A 20,917-nucleotide genomic window follows, 5' to 3' on the forward strand; every position below is an offset into this window, starting at 1 on the left:
CAGTCTTAGATAGAAACGCTTATTTGAAGCTTCAAGTTTATTCCATATCATATTCCAATAACTCTAACGGTTTCTCTGCGACATCAAATAGTTAATTCGATAGTTTCAACTCTCTAATGAAGATCCAAACGCTAGACGTCTGTCAGCATTCTAATGTTGTAGATCTCTGGGAAGTTTTCGAGCATTGTCTTCACACAGTAAAAACTAACAACAAAGCGTTGAGTAATAAAACGTCTTCCGTAGATTCACGCCTTTTTACGTATCAAAGTTCAGTGCCTTTGATATGAGGTGTGCCGACTCGTTGGTCAACTTGTTGGTTAGGGATCTTGAAGTTTAGGGTTCGATCCTGGCTCGGGCAAGAAAACAAGTTTTCTAAATGTGTTTCACAAAATGTTTTAGTAATGATATCTTGAGTAATGTTAAAATACATATCTGAGTTTGTTTGTGGTATATATTACTCGTTAATAATGTAGCTTTCCATTGGTGAAAATCGGTTTAGCGGTGATAGTGGTAGCCCACTCTGTATAAAAATTGTTACTATTACATACTTGTACTTATCCTAAGTTTGTATTGTCTATTTATTTGCTACTAGCCGTCGTCCCGTGGTTTCACACGTAGTTCCCGTTCTTAAGAGAATACGGGGATAAAATATAGCCTATGACACTCACAAAAAGTGGGTTTCTAATCGTAAAAGAATTTTCAAAATCGGTTCAGTAGATCCAGAGATTACCCCCTACAATACCATAAATTTTACTTGTATAAAATATTAGTATAGTCATGATAGCCCAGTGGATATGACCTCTGCCTTCGATTCCGGAGAATGTGGGTTCGAATCTGGTCCGAGGCATGCACCTCCAACTTTCCAGATGTGTACATTTTAAGAATATTACGAGTCTCAAACGGTGAAGGGAAAACATCGTAAGGAAACCTGCATACAATTTTCTTAATTCTCTGCGTGCGTGAAGTCTGCCAATCCGCAATGGGCCAGCGTGGTGGACTATTGGCCTAACCCCTCTCATTCTCAGAGGAGACTCAAGCTCAGCAGTAAGCCGTAATACTGACACTAAAAAACTCTACGGGAAATTTCAGATGTAGAAGATAAGATGGTCTATGCTAGAAGATAAGGCCATAAGGCTTAATTGGACTATTAAAGTAAATAGTTCAAGCTAGAAAATGAGTTGGAATTTAATTACATAATACGTAAAGTCGTGAGTCAATCTACAAAATATTTATAATTATAAAACAGCTTGTGCCGCCCGGCGCCGCCCGCGTGCAGGTCGGAATGTTCGCTGCTGCTTCCGCAAACAGGCGCTGCATTTCAACAAAATAGGCCTTGATCGGGCCAATTTTGTAACTATAGAACTGGTGTTACTTTGAGGATATTGTTTAATGTATGTATTTATGATTGTATAACAGTTAATCTCCAAGATTTTATTAAAAAAAACAAGCTTATTTTAACGAACCTTTACATGGCTAGGCCTAAGGCAGTCCCATCATACTATTGTTAACCTATGTGGTTTCGGATCACGAGTTGGTTCAAACCCTAAGTATGTAATATTCTCAACCTGGAATTTGTACGTTAGTAGTGTCATAACCTCAAAGAACATGTTGAACCATCGGTCCCGGCCATTGTCATTACCATAGTGATGGTGTCACATTATCACTAAACCCACCAACCCGTATTGGAGCAGCGTGGCGTCTAACTTCATATCCCCTATCCTATAAAGAGAAAGGCCTGAACCTGTAGCGGCCCAGTATAATATGCCGATAAAGGCCTTTACGATCCTGACGATCACATAACATGTCAGTCATTATGTCAAGATGTTTCCCAGGCAATACAAATTACAAACACAAGGTACACAGCGTCTTCGCCGGCGAAGACGAGGTCCCTAATATCTGACTTCAACCGGACTTGGGCTTTGTAACTCACGATCTTGGGGGTGCCCGGAGTGATACAGTCAGTCTAAAACATCCTTCGAGGTCCGACTCTCAGAGGAGATGCCCTTAAAGAGTCGTTTCGCCCATCTATTCTGCTTCTGCCTTCAGGCCCCATCAGGCGATGCTTCTGCACTCGCCCTAAGGTATCTAGTGGAGTTGTGGAAGGTAAAAAGTGTTTCACATCCATAGGCGTATATATACTGCCCATCCTAGAATGGACCTGTGTCTGTCCTAGGTTTATGGGCTACCGATATAGAATTATATTATGACACTTATGACTTGATGTCGGGGACCAGGGCCCAAAATTCGTTCTGAGGGTGACACACATGACGATGGTAATACTCGTATCTATTGGCATATGTGGAAGTATTTGGATATAAGTTGTAAGTCACGGATTTCCGATACTTGTATTGAATCGCCCAAACCCCGGCCGGGTGCGGGTAACGGACGTGCCGTACAGTTAGTGCGAGCGAGACGGGTGCATGGGGCAGTGTGTGCGAGAGGGACGGTGGCGATCAATTTGTGCACGCGCAAGTGGAGTGTGAACAAATTAGGGCTGGCAGTGACGAGTCCACCTTGAAATTCAAAATTCGTTTATTTTATAAGTACTTAGATTAGAAGCACTTTATACGAAGGCAGCATCAGAACAGCGAATAGGTTAAAGGTTGTTCTTTTTAAAAAATATCATATCAATTATCAATTACTATTTAAACTTATCCCCCTGAATTTCGAAAATAAATATTTCCCTGTAAAATTAAATACAAAAGCAAAGTATTTGATCATTGATCATTAACTGTGATGATATTTGATGAAGAAGTAGTTAATAGATTAAATCAGCCAATATTTTACAATATCTTTTTTTAATATGCTATGACCCTTCCTTCCCTCCTTTCCTTCCATTTATGAAAGGAAAAGGAAAGGTATTACAGTCGGTTCTACCTCTCAGAGTTGAGTCCACTTTATCGTGGAGCCATTGAGGTTACAGTTATGTGGATTAATAATTTAGGGTTTCTATTTGAATAAATTATTTTTGAGTTGGACTCGAGTGGCAGCCCTGAGACAAAAGCTGGTCGCGCATGACGCATAGCACGCACGTTTTAATACGATACAGAGATACTTCCTGCACTTTTATGGTGTCCTAGTACTTCGGGTCGACAGCTCCTTAAGGTTTATGGGACTACTTTTTGCCATCGCCCCATAACGGCTCGTTATGGGCTCTTTTGTTTATTCATTGTTTTACTACTATGGTATTTTATTGATGGCTTTATTATGTATGCCATATTTTTTTTCAAGAGTTGATAGCTACAATGTTGCTATGAAGTACTGCTAATGGCCACTTGTATTTTATTTATTTTTGACTAGCGGACGGCTATGACACAGGCTATGGTAACTTCAATTTAATTTACCATATTTCACAACTAGCAAACGCACCACGGTTTCGCTCGCATATCTACCATTCCCGGGGTAGTACGGGGATAAAACATAGCTTATAATTTCAAAATTGGTTGAGTAGATCCAGAGATTACCCCCTACAACCTCACAAATTTTACCTCTATAAAATTGGTATATATAGCTTACAACTTCGTTCGTAACACTCCCGATGCGGAAGCGGACCGGGGGGCGTGTAGCGATGAATGAAAACCCCACGACTGACGCACCTAACTTCCCCGCACGCACGATTTCACACCCGCGCAGTCTTTCCCCTCGTCGCCCGCATATCATTAACAAACTTGCCAGATTATAGTACAGATGTAACAGATTCACAGCCTGTTTGTGAGTTGTTTTGGACTCAATTATACTCGTAAATGATATCCTCCGATGTTGACGCGATGTTGTTACAATATTTAGACTAGTTAATAGTTCGTGCAGTCGCCAAGGCTTCGATAAGTTAATATAATGAATTCCGCTTTCATTCATTGTCTGCTCGGCTAATGAATGGGCGATTTGTATTGAGCACAATGCCGCTCCCAAGGCTCTGTACTTCTGTAGCCTGTAGGCGAACATTAGTATTGACAGCACTCATAAATTAGATACTTTTTAACAGTCTTGATGATACTAACTTACAGCACAGAATGATGGATAAAGTGCGAGTACTTTAGTACGAACTCAGATTATTAAATGCTACTTCTATACCTCTAGCACCAAGCAGCAATACTGCGAAATTACATCAAGCACTAAACAGCAATACTGTGAAATTTCTGGCTCGAGGGGGCTTACCACCAATGATTTCCTCCAATGTAACTTTTAGTAAAATTTAGCTCCTCAAACTTCCCGCATGAATATCTCACGTCATTAACGTCGTCTGTCTCTATGTTATCTTTTTTCGGCTAAACGGCTGAACCGATCAAGATGAATTTTGGTATAATGGTAAATGGGACCTTGAAGCAAAACATAGGGTACTTTTTGAGCCTAAATTAATAAAAGAAGGGGGTGAAATAGGGGTTGAAAGTTTACACTGATTTCCACGCGGACGAAGTCGCGGGCGTCCAGTTATTTATAAATGGTTCAAATGATGGAAAACCTATAATAGCTTGATTGGACAGGCTTGAATTGATACAGTTGCGAGGGTAGAACCTTGAACCAATGTGAAGCGACCTCGGATGCTTTTCAGAGGAATTAGAGCATGCTGCGCTGTAGTCGGTATTTATTTGTTGTCTGTAATAAACTACTGTTTATAATAAATACTTGTTTTTTTTGCTATTTTCCGACGAAAAAACCGACAAATTTGTTTCTCAGTGTCTTAAAGATGCGTCAATTATTTTTAAAATTGAAAAATACAAGAGTTAAAATCTCCCCAGTTTCACTGTTCCTATAAATGTCATCTAATTTGTTCACCCCTGGGTAAGGTACCCAATACGCTGGAGCTTTTACCACTCTTGATGACAAGGCTTATTATCCTTTCTTGAGGCCAAATAAGTGCCAGCTCTTGGGCAGCATGCATTGATTTGTCAGCATTTTAATATTTTTTTTTTGGTTTTCAACAGCCTTCGATCAACAGGCTAATTCACTAACTTTATCGTCATGTTAGTTGATGTATACGGAATTGAGATTAATAAATAAAAACCAAAATATATTCAGATGAAGAAGAACCGTCAGTAGGCCGGTTGACATTTGTTACTTATATCTCAATATCGTATATGTCAACTAAGATACGTCAAAGTTAGTGAATTAGCCTGCTGGGGCCCATTATAACAATAGGTTGACAATGATATCATTAAGTTAGGCTATAATACTCGTAGAACGTTTTTATCACATTTAGGTACGAATTAAATTTATTTCTGGACCTACTCATAATTTTGCGAGAGGATGTAATTTAAATAATTTATTTCTGTAATTAATTTTAATTATTGTAATTGTTATAGTCATTAATACTATTTCTGTACCTATGTGATTCGTTTTTTGTTTAATTCTTCTTATTTTTGTTTATTTTTACTGTAGTCGTCATCAACCCATATTCGGCTCACTGCTGAGCTCGAGTCTCCTCTCAGAATGAGAGGGGTTAGGCCAATAGTCCACCACGCTGGCCCAATGCGGATTGGCAGACTTCACACACGCAGAGAATGAAGATAATTCTCTGGTACCTAAGCAGGTTTCCTCACGATGTTTTCCTTCACCGATTGAGACACGTGATATTTAATTTCTTAAATATCACGTGATATTTAATTTCTTAAATATCACGTGGTTTACTATTAGTCCAGTTATTTTAGGTTTCATCTGGGGAAAAATTCCTAGTGAGCTGAATTTTTGTATACACCTTTATTACGGCGTTATTATGAAGTTGTGAAAAATCGACATCGATATCGTGCCGGCTAAAAAAATTACAGAGGTCAAAAGGTCACGAAAATCAGTTTTTTGCAAATATTTCGCGACCTATTGCTCGGACGTCAATAGAGGTCATTATAAAAATTGTTCCTCATAAAATTGTCTACAAAAAAATGTCTCTTATAGTTTTTCTGTAAAATTAACGGTTTTCCGATCATAGCGCTGAGAAAGCGACTATATTGTAACGATGCACTCGTTTCCTCACCACCTTCGAGGTAGAATGCAAGGCGCGTTTTTTACATGGTTTCCCCCGTAGGCATAATCCATGATATATAATGAAAGTTTATTTTAATTAACAATTAATATTTTTTTATCAAAATTTTGAAAAATACCGAAAAAAATAAATTTTTGCGAATAATTTTTTTTTTTATTCATTGTCAATATTTTCAGCTTCACTATCGTTATTGGCTACTGACAAAATGTCAAGTGGAGTTATTTCTTGATTTAAATCTACATCTTCATCATTTTCATCATTCGTTGACTCGGCGTTTAAGCATGACTGGCCGCGGCAATGCCCACAAACTTTTGAGCATCTCAATCCAATTTTTTTGCATCCACATTTGCCGCCACAACCTTTTGTACAATTACAAAAGATTGTATTCAGTAGTTCATCGGGTGCTGGTGGTAATAAAGTCATTATTGGATGCAGCATATCATTTTTAAACTCCCAACCCCACTGTTCTGGATCGATGTCTCTTCCTAGCCAGGTTTGTATTTGGTAATATGCTCGAAAAATATGCTGTTGAGCTGAAGAAGTAGGTGGTAATGAAGGAAATTTTACAGCTGTATTTTGTCTTGTTAATTTAGCAAAGCTGTAGCTTTTATCTGTAATTATCAATTGAATTTTCTGATTTTGGAGCACCGTATACAGCTAGTAGAAAATGTATTCCAGTATTGACAATGACATCTCGAGAGCAATTTTCTTGTTGGAATATTTCTGTACAATTGTTTAAATCGGGTCTTTTTTCAAACATCTTCATGACTTTCAATTTTCCTTTCCCAAAAAGTGCTGAAGTTGTATCGCATCCGGTCATGGCATGCAGAAACAGAATATTTTTTTTGCAATGTGGATACTTGTTGAGGCTATCAGTCGAGTATATTTTTGTTTCAGCATTGTTTTTTCCTGGTTTTTTGAAAAAAATTGATGTAGATTGATCAAGTATTTGAGTGCGTGCTATGAGTATACTCAGTCTAACTGGCAGTAGCAGGTATAAAGGGACGGGTCTCGGAACAATGAAATACGAAACATCTGCCATTGAAGGTCATTAGAATGAGCTATAGTACGTCTTACTAAAAACCTAAACCCCTATACGATAAATATATCTTTCTGGAAACATCTAAATGTATAATAAAAGATTTAGAGACATTTACAAACATTACTAAAAAGCAATAGAGTTTACGCCTTGGTGTACGGTATACAATACCGTATGTGAGTGCATTCTTGCCGCTTTCTCAGCGCTATGATCGGAAAACCGTTAATTTTACAGAAAAACTATAAGAGACATTTTTTGTAGACAATTTTATGAGGAACAATTTTTATAATGACCTCTATTGACGTCCGAGCAATAGGTCGCGAAATATTTGCAAAAAACTGATTTTCGTGACCTTTTGACCTCTGTAATTTTTTTAGCCGGCACGATATCGATGTCGATTTTTCACAACTTCATAATAACGCCGTAATAAAGGTGTATACAAAAATTCAGCTCACTAGGAATTTTTCCCCAGATTGGGGTATAAAATGCCTAAAATTACTGGACTATATGGTATTTTGTGTAAATGGATTTGTCTGTACTAATTAATAATAAATAAATAATAATTATAAAGTTTTTGAAAACTTAGCCAAGAAACAATTAAGTAACAAAATAAGTGTAAGTATCTACTTAATTAAAACATCCACAACGCATTACCCTCGTAAAACGGTGTTATCTTTGAGTAAGTCAAATTAGTACAGTTTCTCAAGAGTTTCTCTAATCTGATAGTGAATTGTTTATCAAATACAAACAACTGTTAGGCAGCAACATGGAACTACGTACTAGCGGATGCTCGCGACTTTCTTTCTGTCGGCACGAGCTTCGCAGTGTGAATTTACAAGAAGGTCCTGGGTTCGATCCCCGACTGGGCCAATTAGGGTTTTTTTAATTTGGTCCAGGTCTAGCTGGTGGGAGGCTTTCGGCCGTGGCTAGTTACCCTAGACGTACCGCCAAGCGATTTAGCACTACAACGTCCTGTAGAAACCGAAAGGGTGTGGATTTTCATCCTCCTCCTAACAAGTTTCCATCTTAGATCGCACCATCACTTACCATCAGCTGAGATTGTAGCTAATTTGTAAATAATAAAAAAAATATCTTGTCCTTTTATTGTTTGATCTTCGCACCAGGACAGAAAGATAATAAATTAATAAATATGAGCATTTTCAATTGCCACTGTAATAATCCAAGATGGCTGACATTGATGTTAAATACTGTATAAAATAGAATAAAATTATCATTGGCTGACATAGTATAAAAGAAAGTCACTTCCCACCATGTGTACGTTAAGAATTTGATCTTTTGAACTACTCAACAGTTTTTAATGCGGTTTCCACCAATAGATAAAGTGTTTCAAGAGGAAGGTTTATACATAAAGTTTAATAAAAAATGTCTTAGTTCAGGTCTCCACGCGGACGAAGTCAGCTGGTTAAAAATATACACTCAATCGGTAGATAAAAAAACATGAAAACGTACTTCGACGAAAAAAATTCACTTATGAGTTAATTGTTTGGAATGTGTTTTTATGCCGCTTATCTACAATCCTCAGTGAGATTAAGAACGCGTCAGTCCTTAATGAGGTCATAATTAATCAAACAATGAGTCCTAGACACTATGTAGAATGTCGCAATTATGATGTCTCACTGTCACATTATTTATTCTTACTCTTAACTATATAAAGCTACTCGTACCTAGGTACTAGTTTGTTTGTTGTTGTTGTTTGTTTTCAACCCATATTCGGCTCACTGCTGAGCTCCAGTCTCTTCTCAGAATGAGAGGGGTTAGGCAAATAGTCCACCACGCTGGCCCAATGCGGATTGGCAGACTTCACACACGCAGAGAATCAAGAAAATTCTCTGGTATGCAGGTTTCCACACGATGTTTTCCTTCATCGTTTGAAACACGTGATATTTAATTTCTTAAAATGCACACAATTGAAAAGTTGGAGGTGCATGCCCCGGACCGGATTCGAACCCACACCTTCCGGAATCGGAGGCGAGATACGAGTAGCTACTATATAATAGCTTGGCAACTTCGTAGCACTCGCGATGTTGCTCGCGTGGCGTGTAGCCATGAATGAAATCCTACGACTGATGCACGTCACTTCCCCGCACGCACGATTTCACACCCACGTAGATTTTCCGCCCGGCACCCGCATATCATTGGAGTGTTATCAACAAACTTGAAGGACTATAGCTATCATCGCGCATGCAAGTTGAATATATTGGCACTCTAAAAGGTCAATTAAATTAAAAGGGAAAAAAATTACAACTTTGCTGTTTTAATTTATGGAATTTTATTACGATAAAAAATTATATTTGTAGATTTTAGCGCAAACGTCATTAATATACTATAGTTAATTTTATTTATTATTTACTCAGAGTATTAAAAAAATCGATATAGAGAAAATATTTTATTGTATTGAATAGAACGAACGAAACGATTTAAAAAAATTCTTTCACTGTTAGGATTGCATTATCATATTGTCTATATTTAATGAACATAGGTTATATTTTCTCCCAGTATTCCCACGGAATCTACGCGGGAACAACCGCGGGGTGACTCCTAGTGATTAATGAAACACTGTTTAATAATGATGGGAGAGAGAATATGGAGCTTCGACCCACCACGCTGCCCAAATGCGGGTTCGCAAGCTTAGTGTGATAATGTTTGATGTTGTCACAGGTGCCACATGTTAATGACATTGGTGTCTCGTGATAATTACCAACGGCTTAATAGGCTCTTCGAGGTACACCACCAGCTTCCAAACACCGACCTGAGAATGTTAACTGAAAACTTCTTACTAGAAAGAATAGCTCAATATTTCATAGACTGACCCAGGTGTCGAACCCAGGATCTCATGTTTCAAGTCCACATAGGCTAACTGGACCTACCAGCTACCAGGCAATCAGCAATTACAAGCAAGCGGATAACTAACAAGCCCAGCTGAAAAAAACTGAAATTCATGTTTTTATTTCTATTGTTACAGGTCAAAAGTTACATAAAAACATCTCAGCGAGCTGTGGACTGTTCACGTTCTATTTCCAAATAGACAAGTGAAATCAACACATTTTTCATCCAATCGATAAAAACATAGTGTTTCATTTACAATTCAAAGTGTAGAAAATTCTGCGTTGAATCGCGGTGACCTAAAAAATAAACTGTAAATTCTACTTGTAATTTGAACTAAATAAACAACTTAACGTACAAAAGTGAATAAAAAAGTAGTAAAGTTGTAAAAGATCCAAATAACAAAGTGTGAATACTACGATTCAAAAGTAATGTGAATTTAAATTTCCAATAAATTTTACCTAAAATACGAGTATTTTTAATATCGAATATAGTGAAAATATAGAGTGAAAATCCGACATGAAATGTGGGAAACTGAATTAATAAAAATTATAGTGACGGTGGAAAAACGCGGTAAACAAGTGGAAATTGTGCGTAAGACAGTGGAAAGTGAAACTTAATACAGTGGAAATTTGATGTGAAACAGTGGAAATTTGCTGTGAAAGTGGGGAAATTGGGAGTGGAACAGTGGAAATTTGATGTGAAACTGGGGAAATTGGGCGTGAAACTGGGAATCGCACGTGAAACAGTGTATGATGTGTACGGAGCATGGGCGAGCAGCTGCACAAGACCTGCGTGCGGGTGAACTCCGCTGACGATGAGGAGGCGCGCGACGAGGTGGACCATGAACTGCCGAAGAAGAACCCCTTCGTGCGGGTGAGTTCATCAACAACATCCTTATCCGCCTATATCCCCCCTCCCCCCTACAGAGCCAAGCCTTCCTCTTTATTGGTATATGGAGCTTACACCCATCACGCTACTTTAATGCGAGTTGGCGGGCCATAAACCTAACAAACTAACTCCGGCCTAAGAGTTACTACTGAAAATTTTTTAGAAGAATAAAAGTTCATTACTTCAAAGCCCCACCCAGGACTCGAACCCAGGACCTCATGACCCGAAACCACGCAGGCTAATCGAGGAACCAACGAGACAGTCGAAGAGGGTGAGTTGTCACTCCCATATAAATTAGGGAGAGGTCCCCGCCTCTAAAACTATCAGTACGTATAGAATGCACGTCTAGATTTTATTGTTCGCTTTTAACCGATTTCAAAAAAAGGAGGAGGTTCTTTTACTGTTACTTTCACTTTTTGTGTTTTTAAAATCGGTAAAATGTAGTTATAATATCTACACATATCTATAGAAAAGATTTAATGTAAGAACAATTATAAGAAGTCAGTCCCCTCTTGGAAAATTTACACTAGCACCGCCACGCGTCATTGCTCGACCGTGTATGCCAAGTTTTTGTGAACTGAACTATGTCTGTATTACGAACATTGCGATTGTAAACAATAACTGTCACATTGACTTCTTCAAGCATCATCATCATCATCTATGGAGGCTGAACACACTGCGAGAAATCTTTAGTCTCTATTCGATAGGCTGTATTATTTCTTATGGTATGCTATGCTATGGAACTCTTTAAGTCTGGTGATGTCATATTAATGGCGTGTCCGGAATAACTTTATGAAATTATGAAATAGGCATAGCTGGGCACCGTTAAACAAATAGTTAACTTCGTTAATCGTTAATCCGCTACAAAAAAAGTTAGCTTCGTTAAACGTTAAAGCGTTACATTCCGGAAGAATTAACGCAAGTTAACGTTAATCGTTAATCCGTTAATATGACTGGTTAATATTGCATGTTTTATCATTGTGAGAGATCCCCACTGTAAAATAAAGGTGAGCACTGGGGAAAAGTGCCATAATTTGTTTTTAGTTGATTTTATCTATAATTTTAACATAAATATAGTAATTTGTTGATTTCTTTGAATAAAAAATCTTTCATAATTTCTTACTCGTCTAAACCTGTTAATCACGTCGCGCGGTAAATAGTAGGCATTGGATTAACGATTAACGGACTTCTGCATATTAACGGAAGTTAACGGGTCCGTTAACATTTTTAAAAGTTAACTTAAAAGTTAATCCGTTAATAAAAATGTTAACTTCGTTAATTAACGATTAACGGATTAACGAGTTAATGCCCAGCTATGGAAATAGGTATGTAAACAATACATCTACCACCCTTATAAAATGAAAATGATATAACAACCCAGAGCTGCTTTTTGCAGAATAAATAAAGAAAGGTACAAGAAATATTTAAAATAAAGTGGTAACCTTGTCGAACAATTTTCAGGACGCCATAATTTCTGGAAAATGGATTGGAAGAAAAACGCCCATCGGTGAACACCATAGTTCACCTGGTTCAGTTTTGTCCAATTCTCCATAAACATCACATCAAAGTTAGACCAGTATGGTAAACTGTTATAGTAATTGGGCCCAGCCAAGGACTATAATAGTTTCATTGAGATTGCAACAGTCGCAATGATAGCATCAGTGCTACGTAATAGAATCGCTTCTAACTATAATTATGAAGTGTAAAGTATTTCAGTATAATGTATGAAAAAATTGTAGTTCCGAGAAGAATATCTAAGTTTATGCGCTCCATTGCAAACGATTTTAATTTTTTACTCGTTCTCTTGACCGATTTTAAAATATTTTGACTTTTTTAATGTATTTCTGCAAGCTTTGTGGTGCATGATGCTTAGTGCAGTTTTACGTGGACGTGGACCTATCAGATTTGGTAGGAAGTGTATTTGGTTATTATATAATTCCGCTTTCAGAGCAGAAAAGCGTATACAGACTATTAAGACGATTTTTAGTACTACGGCTTGCGGATATCGGGATATAATTTTTTTTTTGTTCTAGCATTATTTTCATTAATATGAAAAAAAAACTATGTTTAACGAAATGCACTATTTTTAGGTAATACTAACCCAAAGTATTTCTCATTAACGATATTTTTTCAGACGGATTGATGCCCTAAATGTGCAAACGATGTTAAACCTAAACCCTAAACATGCCCTATATTGAGGGCTCATAATTGGTGGAGGTACTCACAGCCACGCAAGATGAAATACCTTTCACGTTAAGTTCATCTACCATCACGCTTGAGTAAATCCCAAAATTGGCTTTGGCTTCACTGCTTTTAGTACAGAACATTTTTTTTTCCACAAGTTAGCCCTTGACTACAATCTCACATGGTAAGTGATGATGCAACCTAAGATGGAAGCGGGCTAACTTGTTAGACGTTGTTCGACATCGTGCCGGAACGCTAAATCGCTTGGCGGTACGTCTTTGTCATTAGGGTGATAACTAGCCACGGCCGAAGCCTCCCACCAGCCAAACCTGGACTAATGGAAAACCTCAATCATAACCTAACAATTAAATAAACCTGCGCCACGGAGGCCGTCATATACCTACCTATATCTATACTTCATTAACAATCAATTATCGGCTTACTGTTGAGCTCGAGTCTCCTCTGCTCGTGGTATTGCTTAAAATGCACATAACTGAAAAATTGGAGGTGCACCCAGAACCGGATTCGAACCTACGTCCTCCGAACCGAAGAGTTCACATCCACTGGGCTATCACGGCTTAATGTTACACTTAATGCACTATAATTACATTTTTATCAAATGTGTCATGCATTGCACATGTTTTATTTACTGTTTGTTATCTAAAATTTCGTTCAACGTACAATAGCGCACGTTTCTCCCTAGTGCGCCATTTTCTGGGAAACACATGCAATTTAATCGTTTCTCTGTAACTGATAACATAATATTTTTATATGATGGTAAAATAGTTATAAATTATACATATGACTTCGTATTACGAGATCCTGGGTTTGAGTCTTAAAGTCTATGAAAAATAGAGCTTTCTTATTTCTGAGAAATTTTCAGTAAAACCACAGAAAACATTTATGTACAAGTAAAAATTATCAGTGCTGATTTAGTAAGTTAGTCGCGTTATACCACATGCCTCGTAGAACGCGTTTAGTTGTCGGCTACAATCGTTATTATTAACATCTGCCCTTGCATTCTGTAAAGTTTTTCCCCTAAAAATAAAGTTCAAATTCTAAAAAAAATCGATATAGGTGAATATTACATACACGAGTATAAGGTAGCGGAATTACACCCCTGATAGTCTCAGTGATCAAAGCTTTTATAATATATATTCTGTACCACTAAGGTCTAAGATCAAGCCTCATTGGAGCAACATGGTGAGTTAAAGCTCCAGTTTTCTTCTTCAAGGTGTGACCCTCGGCTAAATTTCTGGGCTGCATTGAGCCATTAAATGATGATGATTATAAAAAACAGAACAAGCGTGACTGGGACTCTCCCACGTTCTTAATTACGTACCTACTTAAAATAAAGACTATATTTTTATGATTTAACTAGCGGACGCCCGCGACTTTTTCCGCGTGGAATTCACTTTCACAAATCCCGCGGGAACCATGGATTTTTTCCGGGAAAAGTAGCCTATGTAGTAGCCTAATCTAGGATAATATCTATCTTCGTTTTCAGCATAATCGGTTAAGTTAGCTGCGGCATCAAAGAGTAATAAAAATCTAAATGAACATCCATGCAAACTTTCGTGTAGTAAGTAGAATTACAAATTTAAGAAGTTAAATATCACATGTCTTAAACGTTGAAGAAAAAGCACCGTAAAGTAACCTGCATACCTGAGAATTTTCTTTATTCTCTAAGTGTTTGAAGTCTGTCAATCAATTGGCAAATGTGGTAGACTAAGGCTATTTCCCTCTCATGCTGAGAGCAGACTAATGCTCAACAGTGAGATCAATATGGGTTGTTAATGATGTACAATAATAAACTAGTTTTAGTTATATAGTATGCTCTATACTTTATAATATAAATACTTTTTGTGGAATAGCTCGTCAGGGGAACCCTCTGCTCCCTGCTCAGTCCGTCTGCTTGGTGTGCAAACAGACAGACATTAAAACGTGCGCAAGTGAGATTATAAGGGTTCCGTTTTTGTACTGCGTACGTTCGGAACCCTAAAAAACGATACGTCATTTGATGAAATGGTGTGAAAGATAAAAAGCAGGTGGTTTACCGGTTGGGAGCAAGTAACAGTAAACATCTAGCGAGTTGATGGGCGGCATCGTAAACGGGTCACAGCGAGAGTTGTCTCCATTTGTCGCTAAGATATTTAAGATAAACATCCAGGGTTGTCTATACTAGTGATGTATGAATGTTCGTATTTGCATTGGCGAGTACTTTTTATCCATTCGCGAATATTCGATTTATTGTTGCCCCCGATTCACATTTGCCTCCGAATAAAACGAAATGAATGTTTTTAGTTTTATATCCTTAGTAGCGGACCCGGTCAAGCATCTCTTTGACTTATTTTAATAATGGCTACCCTACGCTACCCTACTCCTACACCTACCCTACCCCCACCTACCTTGCCCCTACTCTACCCCTGAATTCTTTTGTTACATAAATGTACCGCAACCGCTTGACCAATTTTCTGCAAACTTCACATAAAAAATCTACTAAATAGTCCGAACAAAGCCTAAACATTTAGTTTGGATAGGTCCGTTCTTAAGTTATAAAATTACAACGAAAAGTGGCATTGACTTTTATATTTATAGATTAAATTAAACCACCACTTTAAGAAATGATATGCTATTGTGAATAGTCTGAAACTTTTTCTTTGAATATTTTGACAACCCTAAAAGCGACTACTTTCAAATCTTGCTCCTTTCCTGGAAATAAAATGAGGAAGTCATAGATGGAACAACTTTTTTCGCAACTTGCAATTCCATAAAACTTGTTCAAACTAATCTTCCGGACTCTCTGATAAAATAAAAAATGGAAACTATTTACTTTTTCTGCTTTTTAATGCATTTTAAAGTCTTGATGCTCATTAGAGACGTTTCCATTATTAAGTGATTAGAAAAAAAAATTAAGCTAACTTTCTGCTAGGCTGTCAACTTGTACTGCACATAAAGACCACCTACTGCAGATGAACTATTTTAACAACCCGTTACAGGGCCAAGCCTCCCTCCTTCATAATCATCATCATTATCACCCGATGGACGTCCACTGCTGGATGCCCTCTTGCATGTACCTCCAAGCACAACGGTCTCGAGCCGCCAGCATCCAGCGGCTTCCTGCAATCCGCTTGATGTCCTCGATCCACCTAGTGAGGGGTCGACCAATATGCGTTTTACAGTGCGGGGTTGCCATTCCAGCACATTGGTACCCCAACGTCCATCGGCTATTCGAACGTTGTGTCCCGCCCATTGCCACTTCAGCTTCGCGACTCGCTGAGCTGTGTCAGTGACTTTGGTTCGTCTGCGGATCTCCTCATTTCTGATCATGCAGAGAAACTCCAAGCATAGCCACGTAGCTCGCTTCATCGTCCGCTGAGTGACTTTAGTGCAGAGACAATATTGAGCTTACACCCACCGACAATTAGGACAGACAATGTTTACCTTGGTAACGATCACTATTAGGTCATGATAATGACCGGCTCAGTATCGTGATGTTTGGAAGTCCCTACAAAAGGCCTATGTCCTGCAGTGGACGTCCATCGGCTGATATGATGATGATATGATGATGAATGACCGGGATCGACGGCTTAGGGTTCATTTACACGAGCGGCAACTCTACCGACGACTGCAGTCGACTGCAGTCGACTGTCGTTGGCTGCCGCCGAGACGTCGCTGACTGCAGTCGACTGTCGTTGGCTGCCGCCGAGACGTCGGTAACAGCTGCCGCTCGTGTAAATGAACACATTAACGTACTCTCGCACGTGAGTAAATCACCATCTACTAAGCTCACTATTTCATACACTGACCAGAATGAATCTAGAACCTTGGTATCCGTAGCGACACAAGCTAATCATTGAACCAAGGCCGTTCTACGGTCGACCAGAGCACTCTTAATTGCTGTTATCACTGCAGTTATTACACTTGCAAGTTGCAGCATTACTAAAACGACACAACTTTCCTCCATCTGAAACTGGCTGTGAAACGAGTTTTTCTTTTAGTTTTACTTCCTTTTTAGATAGTTGGAGACCATACACGGAATCCTGTGACCACAAGAATTTTAGGTTGGCTGTGGCGTGCACTAGAATTTTAAAAAGGGTAATCTCGTTCGTTCGTTATCAACCCATATTCGGCTCACGACTGAGATCGTGTCTCGCGTTAGGCCAATAGTCCACCACACTGGCCCAATGCGAATTGGCAGACTCCACACTCGCAGAGAATTAAGAATATTCTCTGATATGCAGGTTTCCTCACGATGTTTTCTTTCACCGTTTCAGACATGTGAAAATTGATTTCTTAAAATGCATAGAACTGAAAAGTTGGAGGTGCATACCCCGTACCGGATTCGAACCCACGTCTTCCGGAATCGGAGGCAGAGGTCCACTGGGCTATCACGGCTATAGAAGGGTAATCCAATCACACAAATTGCACTAAATGGAACATAATTTTTTTATTTTTACTATGGCTTCGCATGTCCCATCAAGTAATATTTTTTATGAAATACCTAACGCAAGTCAAAAGTAGTTTCGAAGCGTAGGTCACATATCTAACAGAACAAAATCTTTGCTAATACCGCATACTCTTCTAGACTACTAAGAAAGAACTAAAAGACTACTTCTAAAGAAGAAGAACCTAGTTCAAAATATAGAGTTAAATCAAAATAAGCGAAGGATTCATCACACTTCGCATATTTCGCACATTTACCGCTAATCCCGAATCGCCCACATCGCGCAACCGGCTTCCTATAATGCAATCGGTTTTTTACCAGGTTCGATGCCCGACCGAGTTAATTGTCGCTGAGGTTGCATTGGGTTGCGTAGACTACCTTTGCGCAGATATCGCTAATATTGTTAAACTGTTGTTTATTTTGGGAAATTGTCTTTTTCTTTCAGGTTTACATTATCACTAACTGTATTAAAATATCATCAAAAAGCTGAAACAATTTTTTTACTTTTGTTTTTTTGGTTAAGAAATACTTGAAATTTTTGCTTGCAGAAGAAAATACACGTCTTTCTGAGAATTTTATTCCATGTTAAATTACAGTCAAGGTCGAATGAGCTATCGTTTTTGTTTCTTTCTTTGATTTATATCCATTTCCCTTCCATTGTAACGATTATTATTCACAGGTTGCACACATATCTACTAGAATATTAAGTCGATTTTATAAAAAAATTACTAATAAAATTAATTTTTATACTGCTACAGCACTTGTGCCTTTTTTATTTAACACATTGGATTTGGAAAGACTCTTTTTAATATTTTAAAATTTTGAAGTACCTACCCCCAGCAATCATAAATGACCGATTTTAAACCCCCAATGCAAAAAGAGGGGTGTTATAAGTTTGACGTGTCTGTCAGTCTGTCTGTGGCACCATAGCTCCCGGACGGATGAAGTGATTTCAATTTTTTTTTTGACTTACACGTGACTTAATGAATGTTCTAAGACACGTTTGATGAAAATCGGTAAAGCCTTTTAAAAGTTGTGGGGGTTGATACCGAATGTCTGCAAATATTGGGTCCCAAATAAAAGTGCAAAAAAGAAAAGAATATTGATGACTTGATCGAGAATGTAATTAATAATTTCATGACCTTCAAAATTTTCACTTTTATGTTATCATGTAACGATTTTCATGAGTTACAGTGTACGCGTCAAGCTCTTTCATATGCTATTCCATTCCGGTACCTACCTATATTTGAACATATTCGATTGTTCTTCTTCACTTTCAAGATATGAGATATCTTGTAAACGGCTGAACCGATTATAATGAAACATCGCTTAAAAACCGCTGCATGGGTAATAAGTAGTTTTCATCATGGATATAGGTAGCCTATGTGCTTTAGATTCTGTGTTTTCACACAGCACCTATGCGTAGCTGCTCTATGGTATGCCAACGCGATTCATTCACGTTCGCAAACTTATTCATTTATACTGTGACCCCAATACGTTTTGCAAGTGCCAAGCCTATCTCAGCCCATAACCCAACCGTAACAACATACAACCAGGAGCTACACAAATAATTTTCCACTTTATCACTTAAGAAATATAGTTTACATTTCAATGTATTTCATTTCAGCTGCTTATAAAAACTATATAAGGGATTTCAATCTCTGTGCAATTGGATTAAAGTGCATTTCTGGGTGATTACGAAATGAGGTTAAGCCATTTTGATTAATCGAATCTGTCACTTTTATTCAGTAGTTATTATGGAATCACATTTGCGATCTCGTTGATGATTATTGCGTTCATTGTATGACAAATTTGTTGGCGGTTTGGAATTAATTCGGTAATGAATTGCGAATTTGTCGTTGACAGGGTGTGTCCGTTTTGTAATAATGTTTTGAAATTACTCAGTCATCATCATCATCATCATCATCATCATCCATCCGAAAACAAGTCTTTCAAATATTATTCTTGGTATTATTGAATCGGAAATCAATATGGATAACATTTCTTTCTATAGTATTGTAAAGGACTGAGATTATCAAGGACATTACTAGTAATACCATAATTTTACGATATATCTGGCTAAGGTGCTCTATCATCATCTCAGACCAACTATAGAAGGACCAGTATTGCACCCAAATTCACGAACAAAATTGTATGTAATTTTTTGAAGAAAACGAGCTTAGTTTTGGTACAATGTATCTTATACTAAACTAGAAGTTTTTGCCTGGTTTTACACCATTCAACTACTAGTGCAGTCAAATTAGTTCTTATAATAGAAGTAAGGTTACAATAATTCACATAGACCTAAAAATTAGTATGAATGTTCAGAATACTATTATAAATGAACTGTGAAAAGTCCCCATCAATCCCCCATGTGCAAAAAATTTTATTGATGGGTTTTTACGTTTTTCAGCTAAACGGATATACAAATAGTTCAGACAAAAATTGTTGTTAAGAATTGTTAGGCAACCAATTCTAGTTGTCGATACATTAGTAAATGTTTAACTATGCGCTTAGGATATAGATAGTAGGTATTAGATTATTAAGTTTGTTAAACGTACTTCCTAATATGTTCATAGTTCATTAAGTATAATATCTTTGTGATTAAGAATGATTTCTATGTAGCTCATTAGTTATAAGACCAATTATTGTATATAAATATGCATGCAGATGCCGATTATCTGATAGTGTTAAGAGTTAATTGTTAACTGTCTTTACTATGTATTTGTTTCACCATCACATTCTATATTGCTGTACTACTTTAATATTAATACTGTCTCGTTCTGATGTATATTTATTATCCTATTCTCACAATATTGTTATCTCGCTCTTATTGTATTACTATCTCATTTGCACATGTAACTCCTTCTCTTTTGTATTGTACCCTATTACTGCAATAAAGATGAGGGAATGCGGACGCTTCAAATGCTATATAATTCAGCACCCCTTATATCAATCACACACTTCACTCTCGAAGCTTGAAGCGATCACATCTCTACATTTAATCAAGATATACGTGTTTTATTTATACGCGTCTCCCTGTGGTTTGGACTCTCCAAAATCCTCCACAATTGTAGACCATCCGATTCTCTACAAAAATGTATCTTCTCACCACCTCCAACTTTTTAGTTGTGTGCATTTTAAGAAATTAAATATCACGTGTCTCAAACGGTGAAGGAAAACATCGTGAGGTAACCTGCATACCAGAGAATTTTCTTAATTCTCTGCATGTGTGAAGTCTGCCAATCCGTATTGGGCCAGCGTGGTGGACTATTGGCCTAACACCTCTTACTCTGAGAGGAGACTCGAGCTCAGCAGTGAGCCTGAGTGAGATGATGATCAGATTTTAATGATAATGACCGGGAGCGACGGCGTACCGTGCTCTTTGATACACGGGGATGTAACACCACACCCAACTCCAGGCTGAGAATTCTCACATCCCAGGACCTCACGATCCGAAACCACATAGTCTAATCACTGGATTTTGATGACCTACTGAGTAAGAGTACTGTAGGCCAGCGGGCAGGGATCGAGCCCA

At 37.9% G+C, this 20,917-nt stretch overlaps 1 protein-coding gene across 2 annotated transcripts in view; it reads left to right on the forward strand.

The window, feature by feature from the left end:
* LOC112056215 (rhophilin-2-B) overlaps nt 1-20,917 on the forward strand; it is a 92,794-nt gene that overhangs the window by 14,606 nt on the left and 57,271 nt on the right. For both annotated transcript variants that reach the window (XM_052889101.1, XM_052889095.1), the window contains exon 2: nt 9,997-10,733. In XM_052889101.1, coding sequence (XP_052745061.1) covers nt 10,626-10,733 — 108 coding nt within the window. In that variant the 5' untranslated portion in view covers nt 9,997-10,625. The remainder of the gene's footprint in view (nt 1-9,996; nt 10,734-20,917) is intronic.

Source organism: Bicyclus anynana, chromosome 2 (assembly GCF_947172395.1).
Source record: "Bicyclus anynana chromosome 2, ilBicAnyn1.1, whole genome shotgun sequence".
Taxonomy (NCBI): domain Eukaryota; kingdom Metazoa; phylum Arthropoda; class Insecta; order Lepidoptera; family Nymphalidae; genus Bicyclus; species Bicyclus anynana.